At 42.3% G+C, this 12887-nt stretch overlaps 1 protein-coding gene across 2 annotated transcripts in view; it reads left to right on the forward strand.

Moving 5' to 3' along the window:
- Positions 1–4006: 4006 nt before the first annotated feature.
- Positions 4007–12887, forward strand: part of Anapc5 (anaphase promoting complex subunit 5) — a 35522-nt gene continuing 26641 nt past the window's right edge. Inside the window, exons 1-4 of one of the 2 annotated variants that reach the window (XM_008839375.2) lie at positions 4007–4344; positions 9256–9335; positions 11044–11153; positions 11997–12189. In XM_008839375.2, coding sequence (XP_008837597.1) covers positions 4138–4344; positions 9256–9335; positions 11044–11153; positions 11997–12189 — 590 coding nt within the window. In that variant the 5' untranslated portion in view covers positions 4007–4137. The remainder of the gene's footprint in view (positions 4345–9255; positions 9336–11043; positions 11154–11996; positions 12190–12887) is intronic. The other variant, XM_008839376.2, reaches the window with a different exon arrangement.

A 12887-nucleotide genomic window follows, 5' to 3' on the forward strand; every position in this document is an offset into this window, starting at 1 on the left:
TCTATGGAGATAGACAGATTAAAATATTAAGCTGACATTTGTTGATCGTCTAAAATGTTCTGGGGAAGGATGGTCTGAGAGTACTCAGAGGCTCCTGCCCAAGCTTGCTGCAATTAAGTCATTCAAATATTGTATTTTGTTAATATATTTTTTTACACAGGGTCTTACTATGTAGCCCGCTGTCCTGGAACTCACTATGTAGACTGGGCTGGCCTCAAACTCACAAAGATCTGCCTGTCTCTGCCTCCTAAGTGCTGGGATGAAAAGTGTGCCCAGCCTTAATATATTTTATTTGTTAATACTATTTTCTTTTGTGAACCTTTGACATTAAAGTTCCTGAAATTTGTAATGCATGTAAATAGCATCATTTTTCACAGCAACTAAAAGGTGAAAATAACCCAAATGTTCCTCCACTGATCAATGTATAAACAAAATGTGATCTAGCCATACAGTGGACTATTATTTAACCACTGAAAGGAATGATACCCTGATCCATACTGTAACACGGATGAACCTTAAGTATATGATGCTCAGATGCTCAATTAAACCTCAATGTCTTCTTTTCTTTTTTAAAAAATTTTTATTTTATGTGTATGTGTGTTTGCCTGTATATAAGTGAACGATGTGTGTGCAATGTCTACAAAGGCCAGAAGAGGGGGGTCAGATCCTCTGGAACCAGAGTTCCAGGCAGTTTTAGGTGCCATGTGGGTGCTGGAAACCCAACCTGGGTCCTTTGTAAGAGTAGCCAGTGCTCTTAGCAGTTGAGCCATCTCTTCAACCCTCAATGCCTTTTTCCGACTGTCAGTCAGCCTTTGTAGGTTTGCATCCTTTTTTATTTTTTCTTCCTTTTCATTCTTTTCAAAGATTTTATTTTTATTTGTGTGTGTGTGTCTGCCACATGTATGCAGATGTCCACAGAGGACAGGTGTTGGATCCTCTGGAGCATGGGTTACAGCAATTATGAGCTGCCTGATGGGGATATTGGGAACTGAACTTAGATCCTCTGGAAGAACAGCAAGTGCCCTTAATCACTAAATCATCTCTCCATCCTTTTATTTTTAAGATAGGGTCTCATTCTGTAGGCAGACTAGCATGGAAGTCTAAATTTTTCTGCCTTAGCCTCATGAGTAGTGAGATTATGTATGTATGCCACCACATCTGGTTTATCCAAACTGAGTTTTGTGAACTAATACCATATTACTCATTATAAAAAGAAATCAGGGCCTAGAGAGCTGACTCAACTCTAGTTCCAGGTGATTCAATGCCCTTTTCTGGCCTCTGTGGGCATTGTATGACATGGGTACAAACATACATACAGACAAAACACTCATACACATAAAATAAATAAAATTTAAAAAAAGAAACCAGGATTGGCAAAAACAAAGAAAACAGGTACAGTGTGTGGTTGTATGCAGCCAAAGGTAAATAGTATACATTTTTTGCTTCAAGTGACATAAAAATGGAAAATCACTGACAATAATTTAAGCTTTAAGAGAACTAACTGCCTTGAAAGGTACAGATAAATGGATGGGGAATTGTGAAAATATTGGCTGAGGATTTACTCTAGAGGGCTTCATTTGCCAGACTTCATGGTTTATTAGGTGTAGATAGCACAAGGAGGTCATATTAGCCTCTATTTCACATAAGGATATGGCCCTTGAAACCTGACCTCGCTGTCTGCAAACGGCATTTGTGAGATGTTGAGAAAAAAAAAACCACTGTTCATTCGTTTTTCAGGTGGATCTCTGTGAGTTCAAGGCCAGCTTGGTCTACATAGTGAGTTCCAGGCCAGCTGGGGCTACTGGGCGACCCTGTCTCAAAAAAGACCAAATAAATAAATAAATAAATAAATAAATAAAAACTCTCCCCTACCTGGAAGAATGGCAGCTAACAACTGTCTGTAACTCCAGTTCCAGGGTATCCGACAGTCTCTTCTGTCCTCCAGCATTGCACGACACGCCTGCACTTACCTACATGCAGGCAATACAAGCATACGCATAAAAATATAAAAATAATATTTTTTTAAAAAGGCAGAATAAGATGAAAACCCCCAAATTTTCTTTTCTGTTTTCTGTTCTTTTTGAAACAGGGTCTCTCTGTAGCTCCAGCTGGCCTGGAGCTATGTAGACCAGGCTTGCCTTGAACTCACAGAGATCCGCCTGCCTCTGCCTCCCAGGTGCTGGAACTATAGGCGTGCGCCACCACGCCCGGCTGAAAACCCCAAAATTTTGACTTTAAAAATTATTATAATGAGCAATTAATATAATGAGCCGGGCGTGGTGGTGCATGCTTTGATCTCAGCTCTAGGGAGGCAGAAGCAGGTGGATGGATCTCTGTGAAATCAAGTCCAGCCTGGTCTACACAGAAAGTCCAGCCTGGTCTACACAGAAAGTTCTAGGCTACAGAGAGACCCTGTCTTAAAAAGACCAAAAAATGAGCCGGGTGTGGTGGTCCACACCTTTAATCCCAGCACTCAGGAGGCAGGGGCAGGCAGATCTCTTTGGGGTGTACAGGGACCTCCGGGCGCCAGCTGCTAGTGTGGCGCCGGTCCCCTGCGTGCACCTGGAGGGCGGCGGTCCCGCAGCGCGTTGCCATGGGTCCTTGCTTCTCCAGTCTCTGTGGGTCTCTGCTACCGAGGCTGGCTCGGTGGAGTTCTGCCCAAATTTGACCCGTGCACTCTCTCTCTAAGTTCGGGGCCTTCAGCTGTGGGGTCACGAGGAGAGGTGCAGGAGGGCTAAAGCTGGATTTCCGTGAGTCGTTGATGGAAGGATAGCGCCTCCAGGGAAGACTGGATCATAGGCAATAAGACATGGGACTCAGCTTAGTCCGTGTTACAGCTCTTTTATTCAGTGACTCAGCTCAGCTCCAAGTCTTGATGATCCAGCTCCAATTATTGAGGAAAAACCAGGACACTTTATACCGTGGGGGTGGTAGTAAAAACCTTAGCTGATAGGTACTTTTAGGATGCCACATTTACATGTGGCGGTAAGCTCCTGCCAGGCTGCCCTAGACTGCCTGAAAAATCACACAGGAAAGCCTGGCATTTCCAGAGCAGGAGGCCATGTTTCTGTGGCGGCTGCTTCAAAAGGAGTCTCTGTGGCGGCTGCTGAAAAAGGAGTCTCTGCATTTGAATCTGAGCCCGTGGGCTTTCCGGACATGAAGAGGCTACTACTTTACACAGCAGGAGTCCCCAACAGATCTCTGTGAGATTGAGGCCACTCTGGAGACCGGGTCTCAAAACACGCTCCCCTCCCCGAATCTAACAACAACAAAACCCCTCAAAAAACAAAAACAAAACCCAAAAAACCCCTTGTCTCAAAACAACAAACTGAACGAATGAATGAATGAATGAATAAAGAAATAACTTTTCTGAGGCTGGGTCTTGCTATGTGTCCTTGCCTGGCCAACTGACTACGTAGACCAGGTTAGCCTCGAACTTGTGGAGATCCTCATGCCTCTGGAGTGCTGGGATTAAGGGCATATACCACTACATCCAGTTTGAAAATATAATTTAAAGGTGCAAATCTAATTTCGTTCTTTTTAAATACAATCATTTAAAGACGCAATTTGGGCAGGATAGCGCATGTCTGTCATTCATCTCAGCTACTGCGGAGGTCAGGGTAGGAGTACCACAGGCGACCTAGAGATATTTATGAAGACTTTTGTCTCAAAAAAAAAAAAAAAAAAAAAAAAAGGTGTGTCTCTACGTTGGAGCGCTTCCCTACCTAGCATACACGAAGCTCTGTGTTCAATCTCCAGTACAGCCAAAGGAAAAAAGTGCTTTGAACTGTTTTAAAATCCTCATCTCTGACCTCAAGCGAGGATGCTTCCTCCTTTATACCAGGCCCCTGCCCACGTCGACAGGGAACCTGTTCATCTTTGATTAGAGTTCCTGTAGGGAACTCATTTTCAGGTGCACCACAGTTGTCCCACCCCTCGCTGGACTTTTGGCTATTTTGATTGACTGTCAGTTTTCCTTGTGGTGTATGATTGGCCGAAGGCATGCCGGGATACCGAGGATCCCGCGCTGGGAAACATCGCGGGCTGGAGAGGTGTCTGGTGGCTGGAGCCATGGCCTGAGCCGGCTCTTGGACGCGGCGCGTGGCGGCCCTCCGAGACTAGTCTCGGAGGACTGTCATGGCCAGCGTCCACGAGAGCCTATATTTCAATCCGATGATGACCAACGGGGTCGTGCACGCCAACGTGTTTGGCATCAAGGACTGGGTGACGCCATATAAGATCGCAGTGCTGGTGCTGCTGAACGAGATGGGCCGCACGGGCGAGGGCGCCGTCAGTCTCCTGGAGCGGCGGAAGCTCAACCAGCTGCTCTTGCCTCTACTACAGGTGAACGTGCCCACCGGCCCCCTTAGATGGGCAGGTGCTCTACATGCATTCTTTTTGCAGGTCTGCGGCAGGCTCCTGTATTACCTGGGTGACTGTGGGGAGAGTTACAATTTCAGATCCTCCGTCTTCTGTAAAGTGGGGTACACATAGTCCTGAGCTTTGGATACCAGGAGAGGAATCGTACATGCTTCTTATCGTAGTAGACTGTAATAGAGTAATGACACATAAGTGTTGATCGAACGTTTATGTGTAGTAAGCACTTGCGATATTTCATTTCATTTTGGAGACTCAGGTTGTAGCTCCACTGTTAACTAGCTGCATAGTCGTTAAACCCTTTGGGTCTCAGCTTGCGAAAAATGAGAGAAACAATTAGCATTCATTAGCATATAGTAAATGCTCATGTTATCTCATACTTTTCATTTTAATATACTTTGCTTTAATCAGCTGTACATTTTTTGCCCCTTTGTTTATGTGATTTTTGTGATGTCTGTGTTCCTGAACCAGACTAACCTGAGGAGAGCAGTATTTTGTTCTGAGTTTTTTAAAAAATATTTTTATTTTTATGTGTATGAGTGTATTGCCTGCATGTATGTGAGTGCACCTGTGTGGTGCAATGCCCCAGAGGTCAGAAGAGAGCATCGGATTCCCCTGGAACTGGAGTTAAGGACGGTTCGTAGCAGCCATGTGGGTGCTGGGAATCGAACCCAGGTCCTCTGCAAGAGCAGTCAGTGCTCCTAACCGCTGAGCCATCTCTCTAGCCCTTGTTCTGATTTTTATTCATCCTTGCGACCCCAAAGCCTAGAACAGTTGCTTGGACAGTTATTCCTGAGATGAATGAATGGTTTGTCCTCTTAGAGAGGGAAGATGTACTCAGGTGAATGAGGAGGACTTTTTAGAGAAAGTGGAATGTTCAGATGGCTCTTGAAGTGTGAACAATTGTTGTTGAACGGTGGTGGTACAGAGAGAGTGCGAGGCCTGTACCCAAATTTTAGGATCTTAAGAGATAAACCTGAAAAAATTAGTACTCAGAGTTACATTTTAGCCACTCAATTTGATTTATGAAGTATTTAAAAAATTCTGTTTGTTCAGCTGGGCGTAGCCGATGCATGCCTTTAATCCTAGCACTTGGGAGGCAGAGGTAGGTGGATCTCACAGGCCAGCCTGGTCTCCATAGTGCATTCTAGGCCAACTGTGGCTACCAGGAGACCTTGTCTCAAAAAAGACCAAAAAAAATCCTATTTGTTGAGGAAGGGCATTTTTTTTTTTTTTTTGGTCTTTTTTTGAGACAGGGTCTCCCAGTAGCCCCAGCTGGCCTGGAACTCACTATGTAGACCAGGCTGGCCTTGAACTCACAGAGATCTGCCTGCCTCTGCCTCCTGAGTGCTGGGACTAAAGGCTTGCACCATCACACCCCGCAGAGGAAAGGGATTTTTAAAGTAACAGTGTAGGACAAAATGCTCAGGCTAACTAAGGGACAGTGTTTCTATAACTTGTAGCTCCCAGTCCCATCTGTATTACTATAATGAAAAGTCATAATTCTAAAATTTTAGTAACTACAGAAAAGAAATAGTAATTCTGGTTCCTACACCTACCTGCCTGTTTTAGCATAATCTGTGTTTTGTTTTGTTTACTTTTTTTCTTTGCTCTTTTTTTAAAAAATTTTTTATTTTTATTATTTTATGTGTATGCGTGTATTGCCTGCATGTAGGTAAGTGCACCTGTGTCATGCAATGCCTGTGGAGGACAGAAAGAGACTGTTGGATCTCCTGGAACTGAAGCTATGGACTGTTGTTAGCTGCCTTGTGGGTGCTGGGATTTGAACCTGGGTCTTCTGTAAGAACAGTCAGTATTCTTATCTGCTGAGCCATCTCTCTAGCCCCTATTCTTTGGTCTTTTTGAGACGGGGTCTTCTTCCTGTAGCCCCAGTTGGCCTGGAATAGGCTTGCCCAGATCTTACAATTTGCCTCTGCCTCTTGCCTTTAATCCCTGAGTGCTGGGATTAAGGGGTGGGTCACCATACCTGAATGAACTGGTTTTTAAAATTTATTTTAAAGATTTATTTTTTAACAAGTTTTTCTTATTAAAAAAAGATTTATTTTTATTTATCAGCTGGGCATGGTCTACATAGGAAGTTCCAGGTTAGCTGGGGCTAGAGGGAGACCCTGTCTCAAAAAGTGTCTGAGTGTATTCCACATGGGTGCTGGTGCCTATGTAGGCTAGAACAGGGTGTTGGATCCCGTGAAGCTGGAGTTACAGGCTTTTGTGAGCTGCCTGTTGTGGGTGTTGGGAACCAAACTTCTGTCCTCTAAAAGAGCAATATGTGCTCTTAACTGCTGAGCCATCTGTCCAGTTGATATAAGCTAGGTTTTTTTCTTTTCTTTTTTCCATTTGGAATGTTTTCTGATTATTGCATAGCTAACTACTAGTTTTTATCAAAGTATATACAAAATATATCAAATATATATACTTTTCATCAAAGTATATACAAAAAATAATTTCCAGTAGACCTTAACTCCTTTACTTACTGTTTGACTTCTAAAATTAATTTTTAAGCTGGGCATGATGGCCCATGCCTTTAATTCCAGCACTTGGGAAACAGCGGCAGGTAGATTTCTGTGAGTTCCAGGCCAGCCAGGGCTGTATAATGAATCTGTATCTCAAGAAAAGAAAAAAGAGCTGGGCATGGTGGCGCATACCTTTAATCCCAGCACTTGGGAGGCAGAGGCAGGCGGATCTTTGTGAGTTCAAGGCCGGCCTGGTCTACATAGTGAGTTCCAGGACAGCTAGGGCTACAGGGAGACCCTGTCTCAAAAAAAAAAAAAAAAAAAAAAAAGAGAGAGAGAGAGAGAGAAAATAAGCCAGGTATGGTGGTGCATGGCTTTAATTCCAGCACTTGAGAGGCAGAGGCAGGAGGAGCTCTGTGAGTTTGAGGCCAGCCTGGTCTACATAGTAAGTTCTAGGCCAGCTGGGGCTACAGGGAGACCCTGTTTCAAAAAAGACAAAAAAGGAAAAAAAAAAGAGAAGGAAAAATATAACCACTTAACTAATCAACAGAGGTTTGGATAGAGTAAAAGATAATTCTATATACTTCCAATTCTGTTCTTTTTCAGAGAGTGTCCCTATTAATTCATCTGTTGGTTGAGTTCTAGTTTGAAATGGATCTTGATAAATGGTATTTCTATAGATTGCTCCTTTCAACAAATCTAACATTGTGGAGAGGGATCTTTTCATATCACCATATTCGAATATTCTTTTTATTGTTGGCATCACGTTTCACAAGATAACTTTTTTTTTTTTTTGGTCGTTTTGGGACAGAGTCTCCCTGTAGCTCCGGCTGGCCTGGAATTTGCTATGTAGCCCAGGCTAGGCTTGAACTCACAGAGATCTGTCTGCCTCTGCCTCCCAAGTGCTGGGATTAAAGACATGAGTCCCCATGCCCAGCCAAGATAACATAATTTTTAACTATTATAAATTAAGGATTTGGGGGCTGGAGAGATGGCTCAGTGGTTAAGAGAACTAGCTGCTCTTGCAGAGGACCGGGGTTTGGTTCCTAGCATCCACATGGCAGCCAACAATTGTCCTTAACTTGGTTCCAGGGGAATCCAACACCTTCTTCTGACTTTCAAGGGCATTCCATGACATGGGTGCATTTATACACATGAGGCAATACATTCATACACATAAAATAAAAATAATAAATACCAGGGCTGGAGAGATGGCTCAACAGTTAAGAACACTGACTGTTCTTGCAAAAGACTCGGGTTTGAATCCCAGCACCCACATGGCAGCTAACAACTGTCCGTAACTCCAGTTCCAGGGGATCCAACAGCCTCTTCTGTCCTCTGCGGGCATTGCATGACACAGGTGCACTATCTACATGTAGGCAATACACGCATACACATAAAATAAAAATAATAAAATATTTTTTAAAATAATAACTACCATATTTTTAAAAAATTAAAGTGTTTATATTTTTAGATTTACAGGTTCCTTTGAAAGAATGCATGTCAAATACATTTTCCCAAGAAGTAGAATTGCTGGGTTACCCACATCTAAAGTACTGTATATACTGTCAACTTTACAAAAAAGATTCAATGTATATTTAATATTTATTTATTTTATGTGTATGAGTGTATTGCTTGCATGTATGTAAGTGCACCTGTGTCGTGCAGTGCCTGAGGAGGTCAGAAGAGGGCGTTGGATCCCCTGGAACTCGAGTTACAGATGGTTGTTAGCTGCCATGTGGGTGCTGGGAATCAAACCCTGGTCATTTGTAAGAGCAGTCAGTGCTTTTAACCGCTGAGCCATCTCTCCAGCCCTCTGAATGTATATTTTAAGCCTCTCCTAGATTGTAATCTCCCTGATAGTTGAGGTTGTATACTCTGCCCCATATGGTATTTGGTTTGTGTTGAGCTTATACTATGTCTGCCTTCCTGCCTGAGTTTGGGGGAACGATTAAAGATTAAATATGATTGTTTGTCAAATCTAGAGCATCTACCTTTGTGTAGTGCTTTTTGTGTAGTGTACAAAGCCCTTTGCTTTATCTTGCTTAATCTTTGCCATAAACAAAGGAGATAATGATTATTATGTGCATTTAATGGATGAAGGAAATGAGCTCAGAGAGTTACCATGTTACCAGGATGACAGTGCAGAAGGAAGGTACTAGAGAACTTTGTCCTATGAATCATATTTTTTTCCCCATTTTAGTCCATTTCATTAACTAAACAAGAATAGGAAGCAAGGGTGAGGTATTACTTAGTGTTTTAGGTAGGTAGGAAAATCCTGATTCCTTATTTCTTGTTTGAAATGATTGTTAAAGCAGAGTGGCTGATAAATGAATTTGTTTGAGGGTGTATACTGAGCTCTAGTTCTTTAGCTTATCTGTAACCTTCCTATTTCTCCTTTATACAGGGCCCAGATATTACACTGTCAAAACTGTACAAGCTAATTGAAGAATCATGTCCTCAGCTGGCAAATTCAGTACAGATCAGGTAAACTTCATTTCCTTTTGTGCAGTATATATGGAAAGGGATCAGTGTGAATGAAAATTACAAGAATGGGTGGCAATTAATTCTTTTTTTTTTTTTTTTTTTTTTTTTTTTTGATGTTTTTTGAGACAGGGTCTCCTTGTAGCCCCAGCTGTCCTAGAACTCACTATGTAGACCAGACTGGCCTTGAACTCACAAAGATCCACCTGCCTCTGCCTCCCAAGTGCTGGGATAAAAGGCATGCGCCACCACAAGCAATTAATTTTAAAAATACATCTTTAGGGCCTTGCCAAGCATGCATAAAGCCCTGAGTTTTATCAACAGCACTGCATAAACTGAGTGTAGTGCTGTACGCCTTTAAGAAGATCAAGGTTGGGGGGCTGGAGAGATGGCTCAGTGGTTAAGAGCACTTACTGCTCTTGCAGAGGACTCAGGTTTGAGTCCCAGCACCCACATAGTGGCTAACAACCATCTGTAACCCCAGTTCCAGGGGAATCTGATGCCTTCTTCTGACCTCCACAGGTATTGCATGACATGGGTGCACTTACACACATGCAGGCAATACACTCATACACATAAAATAAAAATAATAAATAAAAATATTAAAAAAAAAAAAGTTCAGGGTTGGGCTGGGAGATGGCTCAGTGGTTAAGAACACTGGTTGCTCTTGCAGAAGACCCAGGTTCAAATCCCAGCACCCACATGGCAGCTAACAACTGTCTGTAACTCTAGTCCCAGGGGATCTGACAGCCTTATCTGTCCTCTGTGGGCACTTACCTATATGCAGGCAATACACACATACACATAAAATAAAAATAATAAATGATAATAATAAAAAAGAAGTTCAAGATTAAGCTGGGTGTGGTGGTACATGCCTTTAGACCCAGCACTCTGGAGGCAGAGGCAGGAGGATCTCTGTGAGTTCAAGGCCAGCCTGGTCTACACAGTGATTTCAGGCCGGCTGAAATAAGCTCCAGAGACACCCTGTCTCAAAAAGACCAAAAAAGGGCTGGAGAGATGGCTCAGTGGTTAAGAGCACTGATTGCTCTTGCAGAGGACCTGGGTTCAATTCCCATCACCCACATGGCGGCTACGAACCATCCTTAACTCCAGTTCTAGGGGAGTCCGACGCCTTCTTCTGACCTCCAAGGCATTGCATGACATGGGTGTACTCACATACATGCAGGCAATACACTCATACACATAAAATAAAAATAATAAAAATTTTTTAAAAAGACCAAAAAAAAAAAAAGGACGTTCAAGGTTATCTTTGGCTATATAGCAAGTTGGATGCCAGCTGGGATACATGAGACTCTGTCTCAAAAAAAAAAAAGCTGTGTTTATTCTAGGGGTTGTTTTTCTAAGTATCTTTACTTTTAATGGATAGCATTAGACACAAAAATTTTCACCTCCCTAACCCCATAATAATAAGTCCATATGAAATTACCTCATTCTTTTTAGTTTCAGATAATTCCATATTTATGGGCTAATGTACTTTGACAAATTTTATGAATGGGAAGAGAGCAATGTATGATACTTGTTAGGAATATGGGGTGACATTCTGGATTATGAAATTTGTTTTACATGCCGTAGTATTATACAAATCTTGAAACCGCCTTTAAAGTAGAATATTGTTGGTAATGCAGGAATATAAACATGGGAGATGTTCAGTGGGCCTTCCTAAAATATGCACCTCAATTTTCTCATTCAGAATCAAACTGATGGCCGAAGGAGAATTGAAGGATATGGAACAATTTTTTGATGACCTTTCAGATTCTTTTTCTGGAACTGAACCAGAGGTTCACAAAACAAGTGTAGTAGGTATGAAACTTCTCAGAAGAGCAGAGCGTGTTTTCATTGAAGTAAGCAGCTTTCTGAGTGACATCTGTCATTACTTTGGTATACATGAACAAATAGAATAGGGATATTGGATACATTGTGGTTTGTATTTATTGCCATACCATTTTGCTCTTTATTTAACAATAATTAACTTGCGGAAAAGCACCTCTGTTTTATCTATAATAGTTAGCCTGGTTCTGGGGTCTTTAGGGTTTCCCAGCTCTTTTCACAGTCCTGCGGATCACTTGCCTGTATTGTGCAACTGTAAGTGAGGGTCATCTGCCAAACTTAGGAAGAGAGGTAAGTAAAAGTATGCTATTATTATAGTGCACAAACTTCGTAAAAACATGCCATTTCTTCGATGCTTTTCTAACTTTGTGCCTGTACTCCATCCCTCTGTCTCTTTTGCATGGTAATTTTTATGTTTCTCAATATGAGTTAATTTATTTCTCTTCTGTGTAGACATAGATTTTTCCTCTTCAATTTATATTGTGTTGGGAGGAGGGGAGGCAGATGGCAAATAGCAAATCAATACATAATCTAACCACTTTTTGGCCTTTAGGCTAAAGTCACATGTAATAAAAAGATCATTTCAGAGAGTTATAATAGCAATAAAGAAAATAGAAGCTGCAGGGGATAAAGGTAGGAGAGCGGGCATGGCAAAGGAGTGACCCTGAATGTAAAGCTTGAGGGAATAACATTCTAGAAGGGACAGCACCTACAAGTGTCTGTGAGTCTTTTGAAGGAAGAATTGTGCCACATGGTCACTGCCTTGTGTAAGGGGATGTTAATACTTTCATCTTGTCTGTGGTCTTTATTTTGTAGGTTTATTTCTGCGTCACATGATCTTGGCCTACAGTAAGCTTTCTTTCAGTCAAGTATTTAAGCTGTACACTGCCCTCCAGCAATACTTCCAAAACGGGGAGAAAAAGACAGTGGAAGATGCTGACATGGAGCTTACCAATAGAGAGGATGGTGAGGGAAAAATGGAAAAAGAGGAACTGGATGTATCTGTAAGGTAATTTGATTGTTCCTCTCAGGAATCCTTTTCCTGTGGCACAGCATGACTGAAAGTGCTACAAATCCACTTTATTTCAGAGTTCATGTGCTGGTATTCCCTTTTCTGTCCCTCCAGATCCAGGAGTTTTGTTCATGGGCTGCATTGATGTTCACTACTCTATGATTTGGGGTTGGCTGGTAGAAGGAGATTGAAGTCCTGACCTCACTGTAGATTCACTGACTCCATTCCTTTGATTATAGGGGCGGCTGTAGGGTCACAGTTCTTGTCATGTGACCTCTATATTCTTGGGAATCTGGTAACTAGGAAGAAGTATTCCCAGGCCTAAATGTAAAGGTGTCCCATTGTTATCTGTCCCTTAAGACTTTTCTGTCCCCTGCTCTTACTTTCGTGAGTGGTCCTTTGTTAAACTCAAATTTCTGCTGGGCCTGGTGGCTCAGGCCTGTTGTCCCAGCACTTGGGAGGCAGAGGCAGGTGAATCTCTGTGAGTTCAAGTCCAGCCTGGTCTCCATAGTGAGTTCCAAGCCAGCTGGGGCTACAGGGAGACCTTGTCTCAAAAGAACCAAAAATAAATAGATAAATAAATAAAAATTAATTAAAAAAATAAATAGAAGCTGGGTGTGGTGGTGCACGCCTTTAATCCCAGCACTCGGGAGGCAAAAGCAGGCAGATTTCTGTTAGTTCAAGGCCAGTCTGTT

This window comes from Nannospalax galili, unplaced genomic scaffold, assembly GCF_000622305.1.
Source record: "Nannospalax galili isolate Female #2095 unplaced genomic scaffold, S.galili_v1.0 scaffold218, whole genome shotgun sequence".
Classification (NCBI taxonomy): domain Eukaryota; kingdom Metazoa; phylum Chordata; class Mammalia; order Rodentia; family Spalacidae; genus Nannospalax; species Nannospalax galili.